This window comes from Tetrao urogallus (assembly GCF_951394365.1).
Source record: "Tetrao urogallus genome assembly, chromosome: 23".
Lineage (NCBI taxonomy): Eukaryota > Metazoa > Chordata > Aves > Galliformes > Phasianidae > Tetrao > Tetrao urogallus.
In genome coordinates this window covers 1,944,399-1,967,558 of record NC_136836.1, presented here as the reverse complement: position 1 = coordinate 1,967,558, position 23,160 = coordinate 1,944,399, and the positions used below count along the sequence as shown (strand labels likewise).

At 52.1% G+C, this 23,160-nt stretch overlaps 3 protein-coding genes across 3 annotated transcripts; 2 read left to right on the top strand and 1 right to left on the bottom strand.

Moving 5' to 3' along the window:
- Nucleotides 1-5,602: 5,602 nt before the first annotated feature.
- On the bottom strand, nt 5,603-13,533 carry NUDC (nuclear distribution C, dynein complex regulator; the record flags this gene model as incomplete). Its single annotated transcript, XM_079546120.1, has 9 exons — nt 5,603-5,654; nt 7,392-7,510; nt 7,807-7,890; nt 8,647-8,841; nt 9,249-9,362; nt 9,690-9,773; nt 10,102-10,305; nt 12,257-12,334; nt 13,438-13,533. The coding sequence occupies 9 exons, from the start codon at nt 13,531-13,533 to the stop codon at nt 5,603-5,605; spliced, it is 1,026 nt and encodes a 341-aa protein (XP_079402246.1).
- A 1,534-nt stretch (nt 13,534-15,067) lies between these two features.
- NR0B2 (nuclear receptor subfamily 0 group B member 2) lies at nt 15,068-16,310 on the top strand (the record flags this gene model as incomplete). The annotated part of the gene is made up of 2 exons (XM_079546185.1): nt 15,068-15,575; nt 16,030-16,310. The coding sequence occupies 2 exons, from the start codon at nt 15,068-15,070 to the stop codon at nt 16,308-16,310; spliced, it is 789 nt and encodes a 262-aa protein (XP_079402311.1).
- A 2,222-nt stretch (nt 16,311-18,532) lies between these two features.
- Nucleotides 18,533-22,922, top strand: GPATCH3 (G-patch domain containing 3; the record flags this gene model as incomplete). Its single annotated transcript, XM_079545927.1, has 7 exons — nt 18,533-18,890; nt 19,157-19,575; nt 20,882-21,056; nt 21,421-21,480; nt 21,742-21,863; nt 22,004-22,131; nt 22,703-22,922. The coding sequence occupies 7 exons, from the start codon at nt 18,533-18,535 to the stop codon at nt 22,920-22,922; spliced, it is 1,482 nt and encodes a 493-aa protein (XP_079402053.1).
- Between the last annotated feature and the right edge of the window lie 238 nt (nt 22,923-23,160).

Here is a 23,160-nt window from a genome sequence, read left to right as displayed (position 1 = left end):
TGTAGACTGTGTTTGTGTGCCTTAATTGAACTGAAACGTGCCTTAATTGAACTGAAACGTGCCTTGAGCTCATAGCCCATGATTACTCTCCCAAAGGTTGGGGAGGGGGAAGAGGATTAAATTCTTGACGTAAGCAGTCAAACTTATTTAAGTGGCCAAAGTCCTTTGAAATGTGCAGCCCAAGTCCCTGTCAGAGCCTGTTTTTGTAAACTGCTCACATTTCCCAGCGTGATTTCATGAATCATGGACATCACTGAGACCACACCTTGAGACACTGACTGAGATATTGGCAATAAAGGGGTCTGAGCCATTGGTTTGGCGTGCCCTCCTGGTGTTGTCATCAGCACTGGCTGTGAAAAACCCTCTCTATGCAAGGAAGAGACATGAAGCAAGGACAGCGCGGGGCCCGGATCGGCTGCTTGGTGACCTTCAGAATGCCACATGGACCCACTCTGCTTCCTGCTCCTGAGTGGGTTTGCCCATACCTCTGCAATGAGTTTCCTTACACCTGTACAGCACTGTGGCTCGTGCAGCTCTGTGTGCTTTGCGGTGGAGATGAGGGGTGAGAATGAACTTGCAAAGAGCTGCCAGCTGCTACTACAGGTGCAATGGCACTTCTTTATGTTTAGTCTGCATATTGTGAGCCAATGTGTATGGATCAAGCTTGCAAAACACACCCAAAAGCCGAGTCATCTGCTGGACCCTGCAGCTGGTGCACCTGTGGTGTCTTATGGCATTCATCTCCCTTCCTCACCCTTAACATCTGATTCAGTCTATTTTTTTTTAATATAAAGCAGGAGATGTGCTCTTTACCTGTGCTGTCTTTTGTGTTCTTGTGTTATGAGGGAGCCTGGGCTGAGGAGGAAGGCTGTTCTGCCTTCCCAGCAGTGCGTGCACAGCGGTGGTTGTGTGTGTGTGTGTGGGGGGGTTATTCTGAGGCCTGAATGCAGGGCTGGTGTGCAGGGCACAGGGAAGGAGGGTGCAGGTGGAGAACCCTCTGTGGAAACACAGGATCACAAGGGTGAAGCTGGAACTGAGCTCTGGGAGAACTCAGCCTGAGGGGAGAATTTCCAAGGGTGTGAATGCTTCTTGCTAGAAAGTGCCACCAGTGCCAGCTGTGCTTTGTTACACGAGGATTGCAGTTCAACCTGACCACCCTTGGCCAGCAGGCAGCATCTCGTGCAAGACATGTGTTCCTTGGGATGGTTTTAAGCCCATGAGTGGGCACTGCTGCCTTCTCTCAGCTGGAAACGGTCTGCTGCAGCGAGCCGCCGTGCCTGCAGTGCTCAGAACGGCCTTTTGCTGCCCCACGGCAATGCAGCCAAGGCTCCCTGCAGCGCCGCGCTGGGACGTGGCTGTCACTGCTGTCCCTGCCATCCCCACCTGCTCCTGAGCTGCCCTGCTAGTTCCTCCTGCAAGTCCAGGCTGTGTTTCTTTGCCCTCCGAATGCCCTTTCTGTGAGTTCCTGCAGCACTCTTCTTGGAAGAGATCAGTCTTCCTCCTGCGTGAATCTGGGCATTGGATGGCGCAGGGTGTCTGTTCCTGATGTGCATCCCAGCTCCTGCTTCCCTGAGGATCCGAGGACGCTGTGCTTCTGTCTGCTGTGTGCACTGTATGCACAATGCAGGATCTCATCCCCAACCAGCAGCATTGTTTGAGATCAGTGCTGTCAGACCACTGTCATTTCTGGACAGATTTTATACCTTTGCATATAGAACAATGCACACACAGCTTCTGCATCCCTGCTGTAAGCTCTGTGCTCAGTAACCTGCTTTGCAGCATGAGTTTGCTGCATCGATCTGGGTTCGCTCACAGCTGCACAGGGAACCGCTGCTATTTTCTGTCTGCTGAAGGCCGTGTTTGCCGTTGACCAAACCGTCAGAGTTGTTCATGGAATGGTTTTTTGTTGTTTTTTTTTTTTTGCTTGGAGCAAAACGGAGCGACCTGACGCGGTGGGGATGGCAGCCTTTCACCCCAATGAAGTGCATGGGCACTTCCTGCTGGGAGCGTGACTCAGCACCGCCGTTCTCCTGAAGGCCGTGATGTTGTTGGGCTCAGCTGTGCAAGGAAAGTCCACAGGCGCTGCTGTGTGCGTGTCCTGGTGCTGCAGGAAGCTGTGCCTCCCCTGTACAGCAGGGATGGGATTTCGGCACAGCTTACAGGTTGGAAAGCAGACAATCTTCAGCCCAACTTTACAGCCTGGTCCTTCGTGGCGGAGGAGTGGTGGCTTTCCCTCAAAGCAAGCAGTGATGAGACAGATCTGCTGCCTCTTTTCCTTCCTTGGGGTTCCCAAAGCAGCCTGCTCCTGAGCAATCTGAGCAGTAATCATCATTAAAAAGAACTGCAGCAAGAGCTGTTGTTGGGAAAAAAAAAAGACCAGGAGACACTTTTGGCACAGGAAAGCCCGTGTGGTCTAGCATTTTGCTTTTAAAAGGTGGGGGGAGGCTTTGGCTCTTTTTTGGGACCAGGACCACCCTGCTGGATTGCTGTAGCATTGCTGGAGCAGGGCCAACGTCAGACCTTCTGCCCCACTAAAAGCCAAGGGTGCAGGCTGCAAGCTGTGCCCCCCCCCAGCCTGGCTGTTGCTTCTTGGGGGCTTTCGCCAAAGCAGAGCAGAGCCTCAGCTGCAGCTCCGGTGGGTGGCAGCACTGACACGGCTTCTGCAGGTGTGACACACGGGTGTGACGTGCCAGGGGACCTTTGGTGGCCGCCAGCCCCGAGCACAGCTCCTCCAGGAGGTGGGCATTTGCTGGGAACGAGGAGAAAGAAATATTTGCTGGGTTTGGTCCCTGATGTCCCGTGTCACAGTTATTTTCCTGCATCGGTCACAGCTGGGAGCTGCAGTCTGCACTAACTGCTCACTGAGGTTTGTGCTCTTTAAGCCACTTCTGCTGCCAGACCAGAGCTGTCCTGCCTGGCAGTTGACTCCAAAGGAAAACACTTTTGGAAGCCAAAGGGTGTCGGGTTCAGCTCAGCCAGTGTGGCTGCTGGGTGCCATGCAGGGGACAAGGCCAGCAGGAGAAACACCTTCTGTTCCGCTGACCACAAGGGTTGAAGTCCAGGGGCAGTTCACAAACAGTGCAGGGCATTCACCTGCCAGCAGTTCAGAGCAGAGCTGGGGCTGTTTCTTCCAGGGCCATTTGCATTTCCCTTCTGTGTCCAAAAGAAAGGCAAATGGCATTGTTTCCCTCTCTCCCCACTGCCCAGGTCCCAAATTCCCCAACAGCTTATTCTGGGGTTGCTGCTACCTGCTGTTCTTGGTGCTGTTTGCTCTTAGCTGCTCCCCTGCTTGCCTCCTTGCCCTGACCCTGAGCAGTACCAGCCCCAGCTGGAGCACTCAGGAGTTCCCCAGTTGTGGTTATACCAGCCACTGCTTCAGGCTCACACCAGCAGAGACCCTGCAAGAGGCTGAGATGCTGGGTTTGGTAACAAAACGGAGCCCCATGTGGTGCCAGCAACCCATCAGGGTGCACTTGGGGTGCCAGGTGTGGGTTAGCGGGGTGAGGAGGTTTTTTTGGGAAGTAAGGAGGGTTGGGCTCAGTGGTGGTTATGAGCAGTGCCCAGGGCCTGCCTGTGCTTGCTCTGCAGGAGGGGCCGGCTGCAGGTAAGGAGCCCAACCCCACCTGCTCACCCTCAGCTCTGGGAACGGCCTCACTGCTTTGCCATGGAACACAGGGAGAGCTCACTGCAGCCCCAGAACAGCAGCTCAGCTCCCAAGCTCCCCCCTGCCCCTGTATTTCAGAGCAGGGTACGCTCACAGTACAGGACACAATGCCCTCTGCTGTGTCCCACTGCCACCAAAAGGAAACGAGCCCAGGGTCAGCTGCAGAGCAGCCTCGAAGGACCCAGAGCAGAGCAGACACATCTCAGCAGGTGGTGACGAGGGCGGGCTGCAGGCAGCTGCCCCAGGTTCTCGCTTTCCCACAAGGTCACTGCTGAACTGGGTGGGTGCCGCTTTTTGAACTCGAGGGCCTATAAAACTGGGAGAATGAATGCACACAGTGTCCTGTTATTCAAAAAAAGAAAACCTGGCAAGGCAGGTGCAAGGCCAGGCCGGACTTTGCCCAAGCAGGGATTTTCTGCTGTTTGCGCCCACTCCCTCTGGCAGAAGGCAGAAATACTTTGTAGTGGCAGAACCCCAGCAGCAGGATTTTGGGGTAGCCTCTAAAGGGCAGGCAGGAATAGCAGCTTTTGTCACACTTTCCTCGCATGCTTGTCATAAAGCAGACCTGGGGCAAGGGTGGCTGTCTCAGTGCAGTCACGCGCTGCTACGTAGGGAATGGGGAGCCTGAAGCAATGAGCCTTGGTCAGCACTCCTGAGCAAGGCACGGCTCCAGCTGCCTCTCTTGAGCTGGGGAGCAAAAGTGAGGAGCGAGGATCCTGAGGACCCAAGCAGCTGCGGAGCAGAAGCCCCAGCCCTCAGCAGGCAGCCACCTCTCCCTGGGCAACTTCGTGCCCCCTCCCAGCTCGTACCTGAACTGCACAGCCCCTCCAAAGCCCTTCTGCAGGAGGAACCACACGCTCTACCCACAGATTTGACACTTTTTTCCTTTATGTTGCACTGCAGCTTTAACGAAGATATGAACCATGCAGAAAAACGCCGCTCGTCAGCAGGAGCTCAGAAGAGAACGCAGCAATGCCTGCCAGCAGCAGCAGGGAGAGAGGCTCTTGGCAGAGAGGCAGGTGAACTCTCAGTAACAACATTATCCCAAAGACCCCCACACCCTCCCCTGGCCCACAGTCACAGACCCCACAGCCTTCCCTTGCCCTAGAGCAGCACGTCACTCTCTCCAGCTGGAATGAGAGCCCTTCCTTGGGGTCAAGTTTGTCCCACTTCTGGCAACAGAAGCAGCAGGATGGAAGGCACCTGAGTGCAGGTCAGCCACTAAACCCTCTGCTCAGATGTGATTGAACCTAGAGTCCATTACAGGTGAGAAGAAAGGAACCAGTTTTATCCTTTCCCATTCAGTTTTTGGGCGGCAGCACAATGCTATCTGCTACCTTGAATTGATGGGTTACAGCAATGACGAGCAATGTTCTCTTTCTACTGCAAAGACTATATTTTGTTTTGTTTTTTTAAAGACTGCTGTTTTCCCTGCTCAGGGAGGCAGAAATGTAAGTATTTCCTAAAATAAACTGGCCCTTGTTTTCACAGAAGAGCAGGAATGCCAGAGCAGGGAGGGAGTAAAAACTCAGGAGCACCTGCAGCCAGAACTGAAATGGCAAAGCAGAGGTGAACAGCTCCAAAGAGCCAGGAGATTAAGCTAAGCAATGCATTAAGGATATGTCCCCAGATCTCTCAAGTCTGGCTCTTGAAACCTCAATGCCCTTTTTGCTCCAGCCCCTCCTTCTCTCCTAACTGCTGCTTGGGAATTGCCACAGATGGCTCTGACTGGCGTTGCTGCAGACTGGTTCTGTGGTCTTACATTCTGCTCAACACAGGACAACTGAGGACGACTTCATGGAGCTGCCTTCACAGCAAGCTCAGCTGGGGATGCTGCAAGTGCTTACTTGCCCAAGGTAAGGGATCCCTACTTATCCAGCAATACGTTTCCTGTCCCATTCAATGGGCTGCCTGAAAGAGCGGGGAGAAGGATCGGAATCAGTTGAATTTAGCCTTTGAAAAGTCCATTTCTGGATGCTGTTCCATGAACCTGCAACGAACACAAAGACAACAGCTAAGTTGTAAGTCAGCAGAAGACACAGAGCTCTCCCCAGGGACACACAGCGAGTACCTGCGAGGCTCAGCGCTCTTCCACTCCATTTCAACTCATTCATTCAGCCTCTCCACATCCCACTTTTCAGGTGCAAGGCAGCCCTCTCCCAAGGTGTGCATCCCAAGGAGGCATCCCTACTTCCTGCACTATCAAGTTCACTTCCTCTCCACATCCTCCACAGCAGGGATTGTTTGACTGAGCCCCAGGTCACGCTCCCCAAACTACAAATGGTTTCTCCTCAGCTCGGTACATCAGCAATTCTACCAGCCACGAAGGTCAGCAAGCCCACACACATGGCAGTTTTTTTTTATCAGCTACACACCCTTAACTGCTGCCTCTCGGACAGACACGTAGCACTGTGACACGGATTGTGGGGCAGAGGGGAGATTGTAAGGGTAGATTAGGATTTAAGCTCGAGTGTGTTACCTTATGCATTACTGGAGACATAGGGAATATCTCTAGTGCAACCTGAGACTCAGCACAACCTGATTTCAGATGTACTGCAAACTCAGCAGATATGACTATTTGGACACAGATTGCCACATCAGAAAGCTCTGAGAACTGAACTGTGCCTACGGGAGATCAGGAGTGGGGTATCAGGGCACAGAGACGTCCCTGCATTCCTCCTCTGCCCTGCACTTCGCCATGGGACACAGCACAACGCTGTGGGGGTGTACCTATGAGGTGGAGGGACAGGGCAGGCATTTCACTTTTCATCTCCATGGAAATACGCACTGTGAGAGCAGCATCTTTGTTGAGCAGGCAGGAGGAACTCCCCAGCACAGAGCAGAACCCACCTGGGTGTCACCCAGTCCGCTCTGGTATGAACAAAGTCTGAACTTCCTATCCATTCTTACCAGTCAATCTGCACACGGGCCAAGCTCACAGAGCACTGAACCAGTGCTGAGGTGCTCTGTACGTGCACCTTCCAGCAGGCAAGGACTAGCTGCCATTCCACAGCTCCTTCAGATGCTGAGGAAGCCTGGTCTATAAAAGTTACACCCTGCTCTCAACTCAGCGCACCGCTCAGAGCAAAGCTTCTTCCAGGACAGATAAGCTGAGGAAGGAAAGGAGCCAGGTGCAGAAGGAAGGCCTGCCTCACCGATCCTCCCTCCAGCCCTGAGACATGCAGGTTTGCACTTTCCAAGGAAGATGCCTGACTCAGAACTGTCTCCACACCTCCCTGCCTGGCCTTGGGGGCTCCATGAGTAATTTCCCTGCCAAGGTGCATTTGTGCCAAACAAGGCAATAAAGGCATAAAAGGACTATTGGCTTGGAGACAGCTGTCTGGTGACAGGTGTGTAAGGGAGATTATCTGGGCTACCGAGTAGAGGGAGATTAGAAAACAATCAAGACCATGTTAAAGTTCACTAGAGTCGGTACTTCCATGCTCAAACATGCTTTCTGGACTTGAAATCAGAAGATTAAGACAATGCCAGAGCTGGACTATTCCCAGAATTTCTCATTATGTTATCTACCCCCACTGGCTTTTATAGATGCTGGTGGTTGGCCAACAATTCCGTGACTTTGTAACTGCAGATTTGAACTCAGGTAGAACTGAAGGGCGACCCGTTCCTCGCTCAGTAACACCGCTAGGTACTGGTGTGGAGGGAGGAGAGGAGAGGAGAGGGCTGTGGGAAAGCAAGCACCCCCAGATCAACTGGCTATACCCACTTTTTCAAAATGTCTTGCTTCTTCTGTTCATCAGACGTGGGGAGGCCCATGGATTTCTGTCGCTGATCATACATCATTTTCTCCACCATACTGCGAGTCTCACTGTCCAGGTCTGACAGCTGAAACCAAGGAATGCCATCAGAATTGAACTCACTTTGCTCAACACACACACACACACACACTGCTTGCATTCTCTGATGTGCACAACACTGTGTGCACAAGCTAGAGAAACATTAGCCGCTCTAACTTATCTCAGCTTTGTTTAGTTGAAGCTTTGGGAGCACCTATCAGATAGGGGCACACACAGCAGTGCTCCCAGCCTTGTTTTGTTTCTGCTGCTAGAACAGTCACAGAAGTTGAGTGTGAATGTGTTTATGAGAAGCTACATTCGTTCCAGAGGAGGGAGTTCTCTCACCTTGGAGTTTTCTGGATTGATTTTCTTGGTGTTGATCTCTGGGTCTGTGGAGACCAGTTTGTTCCACCATTCCATCTTGTTGATCTGAGGGAACGAAGAAGCAACAGTTATTTCTTTTTCCTGGGCTTGCTCTTAGCATGCTGTGTCTGGAATCAAACTTTATTTGACAGTTCTCTAAGCACCAGTAAAATCTGAACCTGGAGGAAGGGCATTATTTTCATTTCTAATCACTTCAGCTATCTGGAATTTCCACAACTGACAAATCCAAGAGCATGTTAGATGTCATGGCTGGCACAACAAAACAGGTTGCAATAAAAAATTGCCTGTAGAAGCCAAGAAGGGACATGAAAACTCAAGGACAGACCTTATTGCTGCTCATGTCACTAACAGATGTGAAAGAACAGCATGAATGCACTAAGGAGCAACTTCAGATTCTCCTGAATCGCTGAGAAATTAACTGGAAATCCTGGATTATAGAATCCATCATCCAGAATCCATCATCAAATCCTTAGGATAGGAAGGGATCTTTAAAGGCCACCTGGTCTAACTCCCCTGCAACGAGCAGGAAACAGCTCCATCCGTGCTCACAGCCCTTCCAGCCTGACCTCGAGTGTCTGCAGGGATGGAGCACAACTCACTGTGCCAGAGCCTCACCTCCCTGCAGAGGCTGCAAACAGCACCAAGTGGCAACACCCAACAGCATCCCTGAGACAGGACCAAGGACGAGCTCGATTCTTCTGTTCCAGCTTATAAAGCCCCGTGCTTTCATGAGTTTGGTGACTGGTTTCACCAGGGAAGAGGCAGACAGGTCCCAGCCCTCCCCAGTTGACGCCGCTTTACCTTCTCCAGGTGCACGGTGACTGTTTTACCATCTTCAATCAGCCAGGAGCTCTCCTCCACCTTCACTTCATTGAAGAGCTCTCCATCGAGAACAGGAGGATGGCCTTTCAGGCCAACTCTGAGGCGCCGTCTCTGGATATCCACCACCACATCCTTCCCCTTCAGCCGGAAGGTCACCTTGAAAGGGACGGCCAGCTGGAACAGACAAAGGGCAGATGTGAGGAGCAGAGCAATTAAGCCTCTCCTTGCCCTCTTGTGCTGCTGTTGTAAGACTCTTTGCCTTTTGCCAGAGTAAGATACAATAATCCTTGTTGGTCGAGCAAGAGGTGAAAGGATACAGGTGTAAATGCAGCAGCAGGGCAGCCAATGGGTCTTTAAGGAAGGGAAGCAGATTTTCACATCCTGTTCAACTTTGTTTGCCAAAGCTTGGCAGAGTTAACTACAGCTTCTGGGAATTTAATTTAGTTACCAGGCTGTCCGCCAGCTACTGAAATGTCGTCATTAAGTGCAATTAACAACCTTCAGGTCTGCTGTTCTTACCAGCACCTACTTTTATTTTGTGGCTGAGATCCCTCAGACCCTGTATATCAGGCAGCACTTACATCCAGCTCTGAAAGAGTCTGTGTCCATCTGTAATTTGGGAGGTCAGCTCCATTGCCAGCGTTGGGTTTAAGTTTTCCTTTATCGTTCTCATCTTTGTCTTCTTCATCTGTTTCCTAACCAACCAACATAAAGTGAAAGGAAGTTTTTCAGGCCTCCATACACCCTTCCCAATTCCAGATTTTTAGAAGAGTTCCAGGTCAGTAGAACATATTTGCATAAACTTAACCCAAAACCAAAAGGTTTTTGTGTTAAAAGGCACTGCAGTCTTTGGGAATTCAGCCTTGTTATGACCAGGGCACAGCACAGAAGACAAAATCAGCTTCAGTGCATATTCCCAAAGAAAGGCAGGCAGGACATCCCCTAATATTGACAAGAGTTCTCGTGGTTATCCAGAAACATATTGCTCTCAGTCTAAAATGAAACCCACAGATGAGTTTTACCTGCTTGTTAGAATCTGAAGAGTCACCTTCATCCTCTGAGGATTTCACCGGGACATTGTTAACCTCTTTTTGTGCCTCTTTCTTCTGTTCAAAAAGAGAATTAACAGAATAGTCCATATTTGTGTTACTTGCTCACCTGACACTAGGCAGCTTCCACTTCTACAGCAGAAGGTATTGCAATACCTTGCTGAGGGCAGAGGGACTCACTGACAAACCCACACCAAAATCTAACAGTTGTTCTAGAGTGCTTTACTTCAGAAGCCCCCACCTGCTGCCATCAGGAGGTTCTGATGCTGCAAAGCAGTGAGTCCACGCCATGTGAACAACCCCCAATACTTGAAACATGCACTGGCAAATGGAGGAGACAGCCTGGACCAAGCTGGCATCCATAAGAGCCAAGTGAAACCCTCACCTGATTGATTTCCAGCTGCAGCCTTTCTGCTTCCTCGTCTGTAAGTTCCTTAATCCTTGGCTCATTTGCTTCCTGTTTTGCTTCCTTGGCAAGCTTTGCAGCTCTCTCTGCCTTCTCCCGTCGTTCTGCCTCTTGTCGAGCCTTCTTCTCCTTCCTCTCCTTCTGAGCCAGTTTGTTGTGATGGTTGAAGGAGTCTGTGATCAGCTGGAAGACAGGGACGTGTACCAAAGGGTTGAAAAAAAATAAAGAAATCACCCCTTTTTTTTTTTTCTTTTTTTTTTTTTCCAAACCCAACTGAAGCCAACTCACTAGATACCAAAGTTTTTTGCTTTTTTGTCCTCTGTGCTTTGAGCCTTCCTAACCCAGCCATCTGACAGCTACTCCGTACATCCAGGAAGCTGGAAGAATGGAGACACTGGTCTTAGTTTTTATGCCTGCTTCTGACCTCTCACCCAGCTGGGCTTTCCCCAGGCATATTTAATGTCTGGATTACAAAACCTTTGCCATGAAGAATTTCTATAGCTCCTGGAATTGTGGCTACCACTGCAACAGCAAAATCTAGCAGAAATCAGTAAGTATCACAGTTTCACTGTGTCATCATTTAGAGGAGGAAGATTCGAAAAGCTCCTTTTACTGAGGGTGAAGTTCCAACAGAAATCTTTGCTTCCAACCTAACTTCAACCTTTCACATTGTTGTGTCTGTGAAAAGCAAACTCTCAAGGTCTCTGATGCAAACGGCTGTGCTGCTCAGAGGGAAAGCTCAGTACACAGGCAGGAAGCCAGAGCACTGCCTGCTGCTCAGTAATGCCACAGAGCACTGTGCAAAGCTGCACGGATGAGAACTGCTCCAGAAAACAACGCAGACAGAATCTCAGAAGAGAAATCAGAGTGGAGAGAGTCCTCAGACGTAGGAGCCAGGTATTTCTGTATGTACAGCCCAGAACCCCTGCGATGAATCAGCACCTTTCCAGAGAAACTCAAAGCAATGGGTTTTGTAACCAACCAGCAGCTATTTCTGCTTTGCTTCTAAAGGGCAAAACAAGGTTTATTTACACAGCCTGAGTCCGGTGTCTCCTAGGACACAGAACTCAAGACATGCATCTCCCAGCCTCTGCTCCTAATTGAACCCACAGGGAGCAAAACTATTTAGCTACATAAGTTCCAATAAGAGCAGCCAGGACCCCCAAAAGCACCCATCAGGGCTCATCTCCCAACTGCTACTCAGTTTCATTCCCTGGGAACACAGAATCCCCAGGAATCTGAGGAGATATGTCCTCCAATGGAAGGAAAACAGCACTAGACTTCAATTCATTCTTCCTTTGAAACCGTCCACTTTCCCACCCCTGACCTGCCTTAGTTGTTACTTTGGAGACCAGAGAGAGTACATTCTGCTCTCCATTAGCAATTAATGCCTTCCCTAATGCATTTACCATGGCAACAGCACCTGTTTTGCTCACAGGGAGTTCTAGTAGTCAAAAAGTGCTCACAAGAAATGTGCACTCTGAGTTTTTCCCTCTGTTCCATACTGGCCGTGGGATCTAGAAGCATCAGACCCTTCTACAACATCAGCTTCCCTGTAACCCCTTCAGCAATCACCCAAAGATTGTATGCAAGCAGGGCAGGGACACAGCATCCAGCCGAGCATTACAAAGCAGTTCACATGCTAAGTGAGGGGGAACAGCAAGTACAACTGAGAACCCTTCAGAAAGTCTGGCTAACTTGTGGTGGGACGAGCCAAGGCGCTCAGTCCTTACAGTTACAGCAGCCAGGAGACAAAGGTGCAGCTGCTGGTGTGCAGATGTGGACTTTGAGCTCTTCCTGGGGTGAACAAACAAGGCGACACGCAGTTATCGGCACGGCGGTGTCTGTCACCGTTCAGTCAGCGCGTCTGGCAGATTTGCTTTCCAAACAAGCCTTTGGCCAGAGCATGGCAAATCCCTGCACCACCAGCATCACCTGAGCAAGCGGTCGTGCCTCACCACAGGTAGGGACAGCTCGCTGTTCCCTCGTTTCAGTGGTGTGTTTTATTACTGCTCATCCCCAATTGCATTACAGGGTTTTAGGATGTTCAGGAAAGGAAGGCTTAGCAAGGCATAAACGTGGCTGACACATAAATCAAAAGACATAACACAACTTGCAGACTGTGGTTTGTTACCTTCTCTGCTACGCCATCTTCTCCACCAGTGAAGAAATCTGTTTTACGCCTCAGGAAACTGAAGAATGTGTTCACAAGCTGGGAACAAAGAAAGGGGACAGGAAAAGGACAGGGGAAAAAAAAAAACCACCCAGAGCAATGAGACCAAATCACCCCAAGGCACCTCGTGTTTAGTGAACAGTCTTTATTCTGCTCTTCCCATCTGAGTCAGGATCATAATTCTACAATTCCATAATGAAACCCTCTGACTGTTTTCCAGAGAAAACATTCAGTGGCTTGTGTGAAAATCCACCTCCTGGCTCTCTGTTTTTCAGGACAGGCATCTATGTGATTTACATTAATAATGTAGGCACGTTATTCTCAGATCACGTTGGAGATGCACAGATGTGGGCACCCCAAGCTGCTAATTAGACCCACTTGATGCAGGAACACTGAGCATGCACATATCCATACATGTGTATGTGTACAGGTTTACACACGTGCTGTATTTTGCTGCCCTGCATGTCTAAGCCCTCAAAGCACACAAGCCCACCTTTCCCAGCTCTGTGTCCCTTTACTTTTACAAAAGAACAAAGTCCTTTTGTTTCCCACTAACCACCTTGCTACCTGCCAAGTGTTACTGATGAATGGAAACGCACTCTCTCAAAGAACATTGTTGGTTTTTTTTTTCCTTGTATTTTTTCCTCCCATCAGGAATTGCATCGTGTCGGTATTCCAACCTGAACTTTGAGAATTGAAACAAGGAGATGTTTTTAGCACCACTTCTCCAAAATTTTGGGGTGCAGGGGATGCTCCCTCCTGCAGCTCAGCTCCGGGATCCCAGCTTGAGCTGCCACGTGAGTAAATGTGAGGCCGCACCGCAGCCTCAGAGCCCCGCGAGGAGCCGAGAGGGGGCCGCCGCCGGGTTTTTAGCGGCTCCTTCCGCTCACATCCCCGCCCTCGTGCACCACGCAGCGGAGCCGCGGCCGAGGAAAGGGGATCCGCACGCTGTTAGCAGCCGCGCCCCGCAGCTCCTCAGCCCCTCGCCAGCACCACGCGCCCCGCAGAGCCGCTGCAGCCGCCACGGCGGGGCCGGAAGTCACGCGCTGCCCCTCCTCCCGGGCCCGCCCGCTCCTCCCACCCCCCCAACCACCACCGGGAGCACGGAAAGGCTTTGGCCGCCCCGGGAACGACGGTGCTACCTCGCACACGCCGCCTTGGTGCTGCTGCGCCATGGCCAGAAGGATGCCATCGAAGCGATCCTCCTGCTCCGCCGCTTCCTCCGCGCTCAGCCCCATCCTGCCCGCCACCGGTCTCCTCAGAGCCCTCACGCTACTGCTAACCGGAACCGGAAGCAAGCTGGGCGGAAGCGGAAAAGCAGTACCTCCCTCAACAGCCAATCGCAGCGCTCGGCTGCGCTGCTGCCTTCGTGGATTGGTCGAGGCAGTACCCGCGGTGGAGAGGCGGGAAGAGTGGCGCGGGGCTCGGTTGCTATAGCGACGGCCGGGCCTGGGCCTTTCCAGAAAGCTCGGCCGGGGCTCGGGGCTCCGGGCCGGGCAGCGTTGTTTACTTCCGGGTATTTCCTGTCCTTGCGCAGGGTTTGGCTCTTCCCGAGTCCCCTCCCGTCACCACACGGTTCAAAGAACTGCTCGTTCAGGCCCAAGCAGGGCCAAGGCTCTGCAGTCTGAAGCAGGGAGAGACTGTGGCAGTCCTGCTGGCTGCTGTGGGCCTTTCCTTACCCCTCACTAATGGTTTCACTCCTTTGCACCAAGAGCTGTGTGCCCTTTGGATGAGTTGTCCTTATCCCCACTGCCTACTGCCTGAGGTCCCCCTGAAATCAATCAGCAGATGCTGCCAGTTCCCCAGGCTGACTTGTGCTGGCCAACAGACACAAATACCCGGGTATTTTGTGGTGAAAATCTATAAACGTGGCCCTCAGTTCCCGCTTGTTTGTGCCCTTAAGGCGTTTGTTCCTCACAGGGTTCACTGGACCTGAGTGAGGAATTCCTCACAGGCCCCCCTGAAATCCATAATTGTGTGCTGCCACTTCACTTCTGCTGATCGAAACATACAAATTCAGCGCAATAAAAGGGAAAAATGTATAATCTGGCTCTCGCCTACCCAGCATTTCTTCTGCAGCACATGGGGCGCTGCCTCGGGTGTAGTGTGGCTTCACTTATTCACTGGCTTCCTTAACCGTAACAGCACGAATCTCCTGTCAACAAGGTTAGGCAAACATCTGCTGATAAAATGACTTCCAGGTTGCTCTTTCCAAGGCCAGAGCACGCAGGCCATTTGCCATGGTGTCCTCGCTCCAGACGAGCACTGTGTGTGTGTGTATGTGTGTGTGAACTCCTTGGCAGCGACACCTGCCAGATAGCACAGCCTGATTGCAGTGCGGGGCCTTGGTGCCATGGTACAGCCCGGGTTAATGACTTTGTTTATACTGTTTGGGTAATTGTGATAAGGCTGCCCAACCCGCTGTCCCATCCCCGCGCTGCGGCTGCTGGTGTTTCATTGAGAAAACGGCCACTGACGCCATGCTGAGATCTTGCTGGTCCCAGCCAATCAGTCTGGGGACAGCTGGTTGGTTGGGTTGTTTTTTTCTTTTTTAATGAGGACCGCTTAATCACAGAGCGGTCAAGGCTGGGAAGGGGTGTTCCACTTGTGACTGAGCCTTATAAGAGCTTGTTTGAACAGCCATGTGCTGGCAGAGCAGAGGGGACAGGTCACTCCCAGGCTGAGACGGGGAGGAAACTTACAGTTCTCTCCTATCTGTGGAGCTTTACAGAGGATACAGGCTCCCAAGCTCTGATGACCAGTAGCACGGACATGGACTGCGAGAGGTGTCAGTGCCAGCATGGAGACAAACACTCAGCCATTCTCTACACCCTCCTGAGCCAGAACCTGAGCCGCAGCCCACCCCACCAACGCTGCCTGTGTCACCAGCGCTGGACAGTTTGCCTCCGGACACCCCATATCACCTGCCAGGCCGCCTCCGATGTGTTGGTGAAAACCATCAGCTTCATGAAAAACCTCCCTTCCTTCCACCTGCTGCCACGGGGGGATCAGCTCCTGCTGCTGGACAGCTGCTGGGTCCCCCTTTTCCTCCTGGGGCTGGTCCAGGAGACGGTGACGTTTGAGGTGATGGAGACCCCGGCCCCCAGCATGCTCGAGAAGATCCTCCTCGATGGCCAAAGCAAAAGGCAGGAGCCTGAGTGGACGCAGCCCATGCTGGCCGCCGTGCAGTGGCTGCAGTGCAGCCTCAACACTTTTTGGAGCCTGGACTTGAGCCCAAAAGAATACGCCTACCTGAAGGGAGCCATCCTCTTTAATCCTGGTGAGTGCTCAACCCTCTCAGCTCTGCCTGCTGGTGGCGAGAGAAAGCCCTGCATGAGTTAGCATTTAAAAACACAGCTCTTGGCTTGGAGTCACTCAGAGTTTGGGCAAAAGTGTGTGTGAGAGCAGGGAGAGCTGCTCACTTTATCGTTAGCATCAACAGTGCAGCTTACAGCTGGGATGGAGGGAGGAGAGATACTGAATGCGGTGTTTAAAAGCAGAGACCTCCTCACCTTACAAACAAACACTTAAATCTATAAAGGGGGACTTAAATCTATAAAGCCTATGTCTGCCCTGTTAGTTATATTTACTCCCTCAATGCAACAGCCCTGAAATCCGTGTCATTAGGGTGGCACTCGGAGGTTTTCTCCAAGACACGGGGAAGGAGATGGGAGAAACCTGGAGCTGTTTTCCAGCCTTCCTCTTCACATGCCTTTCCTCCTTTCTCTTGGCAGATGTCCCAGGGCTGACAGCCTCCCTGCACATCGAGAGCCTCCAGCGGGAAGCCGAGCGAGCGCTTCAGGAGGTGGTGAGGATTCTGCACCCCGAGGACCAGGACCGTTTTGCCCTCATTTTGCTCATCACCTCCACCTTGAAATCCATCCCTCCTGCCCTCATCACAGACCTCTTCTTCCGGCCCGTCATTGGCAGCGCAGACATTGTTGAGCTCATTGTGGATATGCTGTATGAAATCACCAGCTGGCAGCCGGCTCCCTCACCGCACACGGCCCTGTGAGCTGCTGTGCTCTGCCACAGCTCTGTGGGTGCTCTCCATCAGCTGGCAGGGCAGCAGGGAGGACTGGGGAGCAGGCACTCGGGACAGGCGCCCTGAGCTCCACAGCTGGCTTTGCGTGTGCCTCTTGCTAGGCTGCAGGGCTCAGCAAGGTGTTAGCAGAGCACTCAGGAAAGCAGCCTTGATTCAGCAGATGTCTGTGGCAGCTCCTGCTCCGCCTCTGCCAGTCTGTTTCAAGGAGTGTGACTGTGTGTGTGTGGCTGTTTCTCTGTTCTGCAGCTGGTAATACTCAGCTGCTAGCAAGCAGGCCAGCCCCGTGACACAGGGCAGATTGAGTTAGAGCCTGCTCCAGTTGTTTTTTTTATCTCAGTGAATCCTCAGTTCAATTAAAACCAATGTGTGTTTTGCTGTTAACTCCAAGAGATGAGGTTTGACCTCAACTCACTGCCCATAACAGCTCAACCCTGTGATAGTGGTATTTAGGGGTGCTGAGTATCTTCAGTGGTATCACTTGTAGAGTATGACCAAGTGCAAACAGTCAGAAATTAGATCTTTAAGTATTGGCCAATGTCTGTTGTGCACGAAATCTCAGAAATATTCATAAAGAATCTTCCTCAGGCAGCAAGAGGGAAAAGTACAAAATCTTACAGGGTGTGCAGCCAGCCGAATTAACGCCTTGTGCCTTTCATCAGATTGCATCTTCTCTCCATTATGCCATGAGCTGCAACAGGATTGCTCACAGAGCAACGAATTACCTAAGAGCAGTGAAACATATGGCAAATAATGCTGCATGAACACCAGGGAGTCCGTCCTACCCATACACCACAAAGGTGCTTTTAGCAGCGTTGAGAATGGCTCAGGCTGTGGGCCTGCCTCTGTTCCTGCGACAGCAAGCAACACACTGAGCTACGGACACCGAACAAACCAGCAGAACTGTTGGTGGCAGAACAAAACATCCCTGCCTCGAGTTATAGCTGGTTAAACATGTAGCACGTCTGGAAACCTCACTTCTCCTGTCTGCAGCTTTTGTAAACCATTAGATGTCAGTATTTTGTGGGTGAACCTTCTTTCGGTTTGTATATAAGATACAGTAAATTATTTTTTTAATAAAGCGTTTTACCTTTTGGAAAGCGGTGGTGACTTTCAGGGAGGGTGTCTGTTACATTCCTGGGATTCCGCACTTAAATACCGGCTGCAGGCCTGGTGTGGAAAGGACACCTGAAAGCAGGGCCAGAGCCTTTCCCCTCTCAGTGAAATCCTGCTGCCTCGTCATCGCAGGGCAGCGTTGCGATGTGGTCACAGCAGTGTCTGATTCACAGCCCCGTGGCACACAGTGCCCTGTGCACCCAGCAGAGAGAAATCTGCAGAGGCAGCAGAACCGCAGCCTGTCTGCACGCTGCGCCTTCCTTCATGCACGCAGCCTCGCCCGGAGGTGCTGAGGCAGGAGGTGGGTGCTGACTCACCTGGATGTGCACACAGCCGTCAGCAGGCACGGAGACCAGGCTGTGTGCCACGCGTGGCCCCGCCGAGGTGCCTGCTGGAGCCACACAAGGTCTCCTGGTTCCCCATCGCCCTGAAACACATCGCGTTTGAACAGGAGCCTGGTGGGAGAGCGGCGCGTTCTGCCCAGCTGTCCCTTCACCCCTGCTGCCAAACTGCAGCAGGATGCTTCCAAGGGGATCTCAGCCCCTGACAGCCATTTTCCAAAGGGAAGGAGGCTGTGAGTCACCGGATGATTTCCGCAGGCCCACGCCAGCCACGAGCTGCTCAGCACGGTGACACACGCGTGAGTCACTGTGTGCAGGGCACCCAATAGCCCCGTTGGCACAGTAACCCAGCAGCAGGCAGGCAGGCGTCTGGGCACAGGGAAGAGCCCCCGGTGCCTCCATCCCACTGTGCTCCCAGCAACTCCTGGAGGCAGGGAGCCCTGTGCATGGTGGGGCGGCGCCCCACTTCAGCCTCATACCACAGCATCACTCTTTTTCCCTGTCCTACGCATAGCTCTCAGAGCTGCTACTTTACCTAGCGTAAAAGAAATTAAAAGGAAAAAGAAAATAAGGAAAAGGAAAAACAAACACCAAGACCCCCCCCGGGTTGGGTTGCACTGACCCCTTGGCCTGCAGTACCCCTCCCCGCCACGAGGCGGCGCCATCTTCCCCGCGGGTCTGATGATGACGTCATCACCGCGCGCCCAGCCCCGCGTGACGCACCGTTCTGCGGACAAGATGGCGGCGCTCAGTTGTGAAATCCCTAATGGCGGCGTCGGTGCCGCCCGTTATTGCCTGGTAAGCGGCATCCCGGCCGCGCTGCGCTCTGCCCATCTCCGTGCCTACTTCAGCCAGTTCCTGGAGGCCGGCGGTTTCCTTTGCTTCCACTATCGCCACCGCCCCGAGCGCCCGCCGGCGAGCGGCAGCGATGGGCAGAGCGCAGCGCCCAGCACCTGCTGCTGCCCGGTGGCCGTGCGGCCCGGCCGGGCCCGGCGCTTCGTCCGCATGTACTCGGGCAGGCGCTGGGTCGGGCCTGACGGCACCTCGTTGCCCGGCCGCTGCCACGTCCGCAGGGTCCGCCTCAGCCCTGGGACAGGTACGTCTGGGCTCCCCTGTGGGCCCGCTGAGCACAGGGTGGGTCGTCCCCACTCCTTTTCCCCCCCTGCTTTCTCCCTTCCTCCTCTCTCTTCCCTTTTTCCCCCTCTCCCCCCCGGTGGAGTTTCCTTAACACCTTACATCCATTATGGGGCAAGCAGAGTGAGTTTGGGGGCTGTTCCCTAGACCTTCCCAGGAGGGCCCCGATTTGCCCCTCTCTGGTGTTGGTGTGTTTTCCCTCCCCAGGTCACTCCTTCCCTCTTCCAGGCACAGAGACGTTTCCCAGTGCAGTGGACATGAAGGCTGAGGGTGAAACCGTCACGGAATCGGACTTGAAGCGGCTGCCTGAGTTCAACCCCCCTTCCTTTATGCCTTTTGGGAACGTGGGCACCCCTCTGAAAGTCTTTCTGGAGCTGATCCGTGCCTGCAGGCTGCCTCCCAGGATCATCAAGAAATTACAGCTGGATTTCCCAAAGACAGGCTCGTCCCGGAGGTATGGCAACGTGCCTTTTGAATACCAGAACACTGAGATGGTTATAGAAGAAGAAAGAGTTTACACTGCTACGGGGGATGAGATCACAGAGGACGAGGGGCCTGTGGCAAGATCTGAGGTGACTGATCCAGCCAGTGCTGAGGAAGACGAGGTGGGGCAGGAAAAGGAGGAAGAGGAGTCGCACTTGGATGACGTGAGTGGATTTTTGTAGTGCTGCCTGCAGTCAGGCGCTGCGCTGCAAAGCTGAGAGAATTGATGTAACTCTTAGAGCTAATTTTTAATCTTTTAATTGTACTGGGAAGTCTGCTTGTCTGAATATGGTGTTAAATGTGGTTGTTCACATTCTGAGCTCTTTGGTGCACATGGTGGTGCAGATGTTAGTACTTCCAGAGCAGCTTGTCCAAGTGAAAGTGCTTCATGGTGTGAGCACAAAGAGCTCAGTCCAGAGGATGGAGCCCTGGTGGTGGCTGGTGCTGCAGGAGGGCACCTCTGCCTGCTGCGTGGCAGGTTGGTCTGGCTCTGATGTTGCTTGTAAATGAGATGGCTGGAGACTGAGGAGCACATCAGTGTTCTGGAAATGACATGCAGAGTCGTGCAGATGGTTGACCTTGAATGTTCCTGCAATACAAATTAGTCATTTGGAGAAAAATGACTTTCTTGACAAAGACTTCTAGAAAACTGGGCTGGTCTGGCTCTCCAGAGATTATCTTGCTCCCCCCGACAGACGCCTGTCTAGCCTGCTCTCCCAAACCTTTGTTATTACAGAGGCAGTGCAGTCCTGAGGCAAGCCAATCCCGTTCCTGGCTGTCCTGCCATTATGCACCAGAATTAACTTGTATGTCAAATCTTTGCTGCAGTTTTATTCCATTAGATTCTCCTACCAACAGCGGCCACAGAGAACACTTTGTTCCTTCCTTTAAAAGCTCTTTATTCAACAGCTGCTTTCAGTCTTTTCCAGACTAAGCCAGTCTGCTCCTCTGGCCGTTTCTCAGGGGCTCTGTTTCCTGGATCTCCAGCTATTCTTTTGGACATTCCTTAGCTGGTTGGTGTCTGCCTTGAAGGGCTGTGCCCAAAGCTGGGCAGACAGCAGTAAAGCTGTCAGTCTGATGTGTGGCTGTGCCAGCAAACTCCTGTTCTGGAACCGATACAATCTCTTTAGGGATCTACTTGAGTGGAATTAATTTGTTGCTAGTGCTGACTTTACCTACAACACACCTGCTCCTTAAATGGACATCTCTGCCTTACAGATCAGGTACGCTGCTGAAAGCATGCTGTGAAGTGGGTGTGATGTGGTATTTTTCACCACTTCTGTCTGCTGACTCTGGCATTAGTCAGGGGAATGAGGTCATCAGCGCTGGTCGTGTCAGTGCCTGAGAACAGCAGGCTGAGACGAGCTCTGTTGACAAAGGTGTTTCATTGTAAAGGCCGTGAGGGTCAGGGAAGTGAAAAGGAGACTTTGTGCTGCTGCTGTCCCCCACCTTTTGCTGGTTTCTTTGCAGGACAATGATACCTGTGAGGAGTGGGAGCGACACGAGGCTCTGCATGAGGATGTGACCAAGCAGGATCGTGTGGAGGAGCGGCTGTTTGAGGAGGAGATTGAGCTGAAGTGGGAGAAAGGAGGTTCAGGCCTTGTCTTCTACACAGATGCTCAGTACTGGCGGGAGGAGAATGGAGGTAATGTTGCTGTTTGTGTTGCTGCACTGCAAACTGACTGCCACAAGCTGGGGACTGGGGGCCCAGCCTGGCAGAAGCAGATAAATCAAGTATAACCCGTCCAGCTCAGCTGCAGATATGGGCATCTGGTGATCGATTTTTAAGCCTTCCCTTGGTGACAAAACCTGCAGAAGTTCCATCTGATGGCTCCAGGACCTGCTGGTCCTATTAGCAGCCTGTTCTGTAAGCCTGTGGCTTGTATACCCTAGTATCTGTTCCTTCCCATTTTGTTAGAGAAAACAGGGGATCGACTGCTAGCTAGCAGCTCTTCTGTGTCAGACATCCACAGCCATTACCAGAACCGGTGCTTTTCTTCTCTTGGCAGACTTTGATGAGCAGACTGCTGATGACTGGGATGTGGACATGAGCATCTACTATGACAAAGGTATTCGAGCTTGGAAAAACTTCATAGGAAACAGGGGAGGTTGGGAAGTTCTGAACCTGCAGAATTTTTGACGTGGGGAACTCAGTCATCCTTTGAAAGCATCTGAGACGTCACTGTACTTGAAAGAACATTTTCTGGCTGTGAGAGCTGCCAAAAAGAACAGGTTCTGCTTCCTTGCTGGGTGGTGCTCTGGGGGAAATCACAGCAGGAAATAGCTTTCCTGAGCTGTTCTACTCCGACTCTTGCTTCTTTTTTCCCTAGATGGAGGTGACAAGGACGCTCGTGACTCAGTCCAGATGTGGCTGGAACAGAGACTTCGAGATGGTTTGGAGGATGGGTCTACATCAGGGCAGCAAATCGGCACCTTTGAGAGATACACCAAGGTGAGCTTTGGATACAGAGTGGATGGGGAAAGGCTGTGCTGGTGACGTTCAAAATATGTGTGTCTTGTGGAGGGAGGCTCTGGGCAAATGAGGGTGGGCTTTGTTCCAACACCTTTATGACTCTTTTTCTGCTCTTTCAGGGCTTTGGCAGGAAGGTTCTGGAGCAGCAGGGCTGGACGGAGGGGCTGGGACTGGGGAGCAACAACTCTGGAATGGCTGAAGCTCTTGACAGTGAGGGTCAGAATCCCAGGTGCAGGAGAGGTCTGGGGTAAGTACCTTGTCCTCCCCTGCCAGCCTGTGTTTGGAGCCTCTGCCTGGCATCTGCTAACTAATATATAAACTATAAATATATATAATATAAACTATAAGCTAACTGGCTTAAAAAGTGAGGACTGTGAACCAGAGCGGTAAGGCTATGTCCCAGGGCCCTGCCACAGCACTCCTGAGCTGACTGCTCTGCTCTTCCTGACAGGGCAGTACTCTTGGAAGGGCTTGTGTTGTTACACTAAAAGAACTGCAACCATTTGCAGGTTCATGCAGCACACAAACATAAGGGAAATCCGTGCTCAGGAATTAAGGGTCGCCTGCTGCAGTATTTCTGTAGGAAAAGCTCAGGTGACCGAGCAAGATTTGTGTGCCGTACTTCTGACTTGTCTGTGGGCCTTGTCTCACTGCGAGGGCTGCTGCTTGTTCCTGTCTGTGAGATGGCTCCAGGACAGAACACCTGCACCGTTTCTGCCCGTTCCTCCTTTATAACACATGGTGGAGACAGCCTGCATTTACAGGGGTGTCCCACTGCCCCAGCGCTACTGAACCCAACGCTGCCTGCTTCCCTCTAGGTACCATGGGGAGAAACTGCCAGCATTCAGCAAGGTGAAAAAGCCACGGAGAGAAACTCCTGTCCTCATCTCAACCATCTACGATGACCCTGAGCCTGTGGACAGTGGTGACCAGCTGCTCAGGCGCCAGCCACCCACTGCCATGAAGTACAGACAGGGCATGCCTTTCGTCCGGGCGTCGCGTGGCACTCTGCAGAGCTCCAGCACTCAGTCACACTGAGCAGAGACAATCACAGAGCCTTTTTACTGCTCCTGCTCCTGTTGACCACAGGCTGGCTCCTGCTGGTCTCGATACTGGAGTAGTTTGTTCATATATTTATTTTTGGAAGAAATAATTTGTAACGGAAAATGCCCTGATTATTTTTTTTAACTCCTCCTAGAGCTATTAAAGTGGGGAGAGATATTAATGGTCCTATTTGTTCACTGGGAACGAGGTGGGAATTGCATTTTTATGCCAG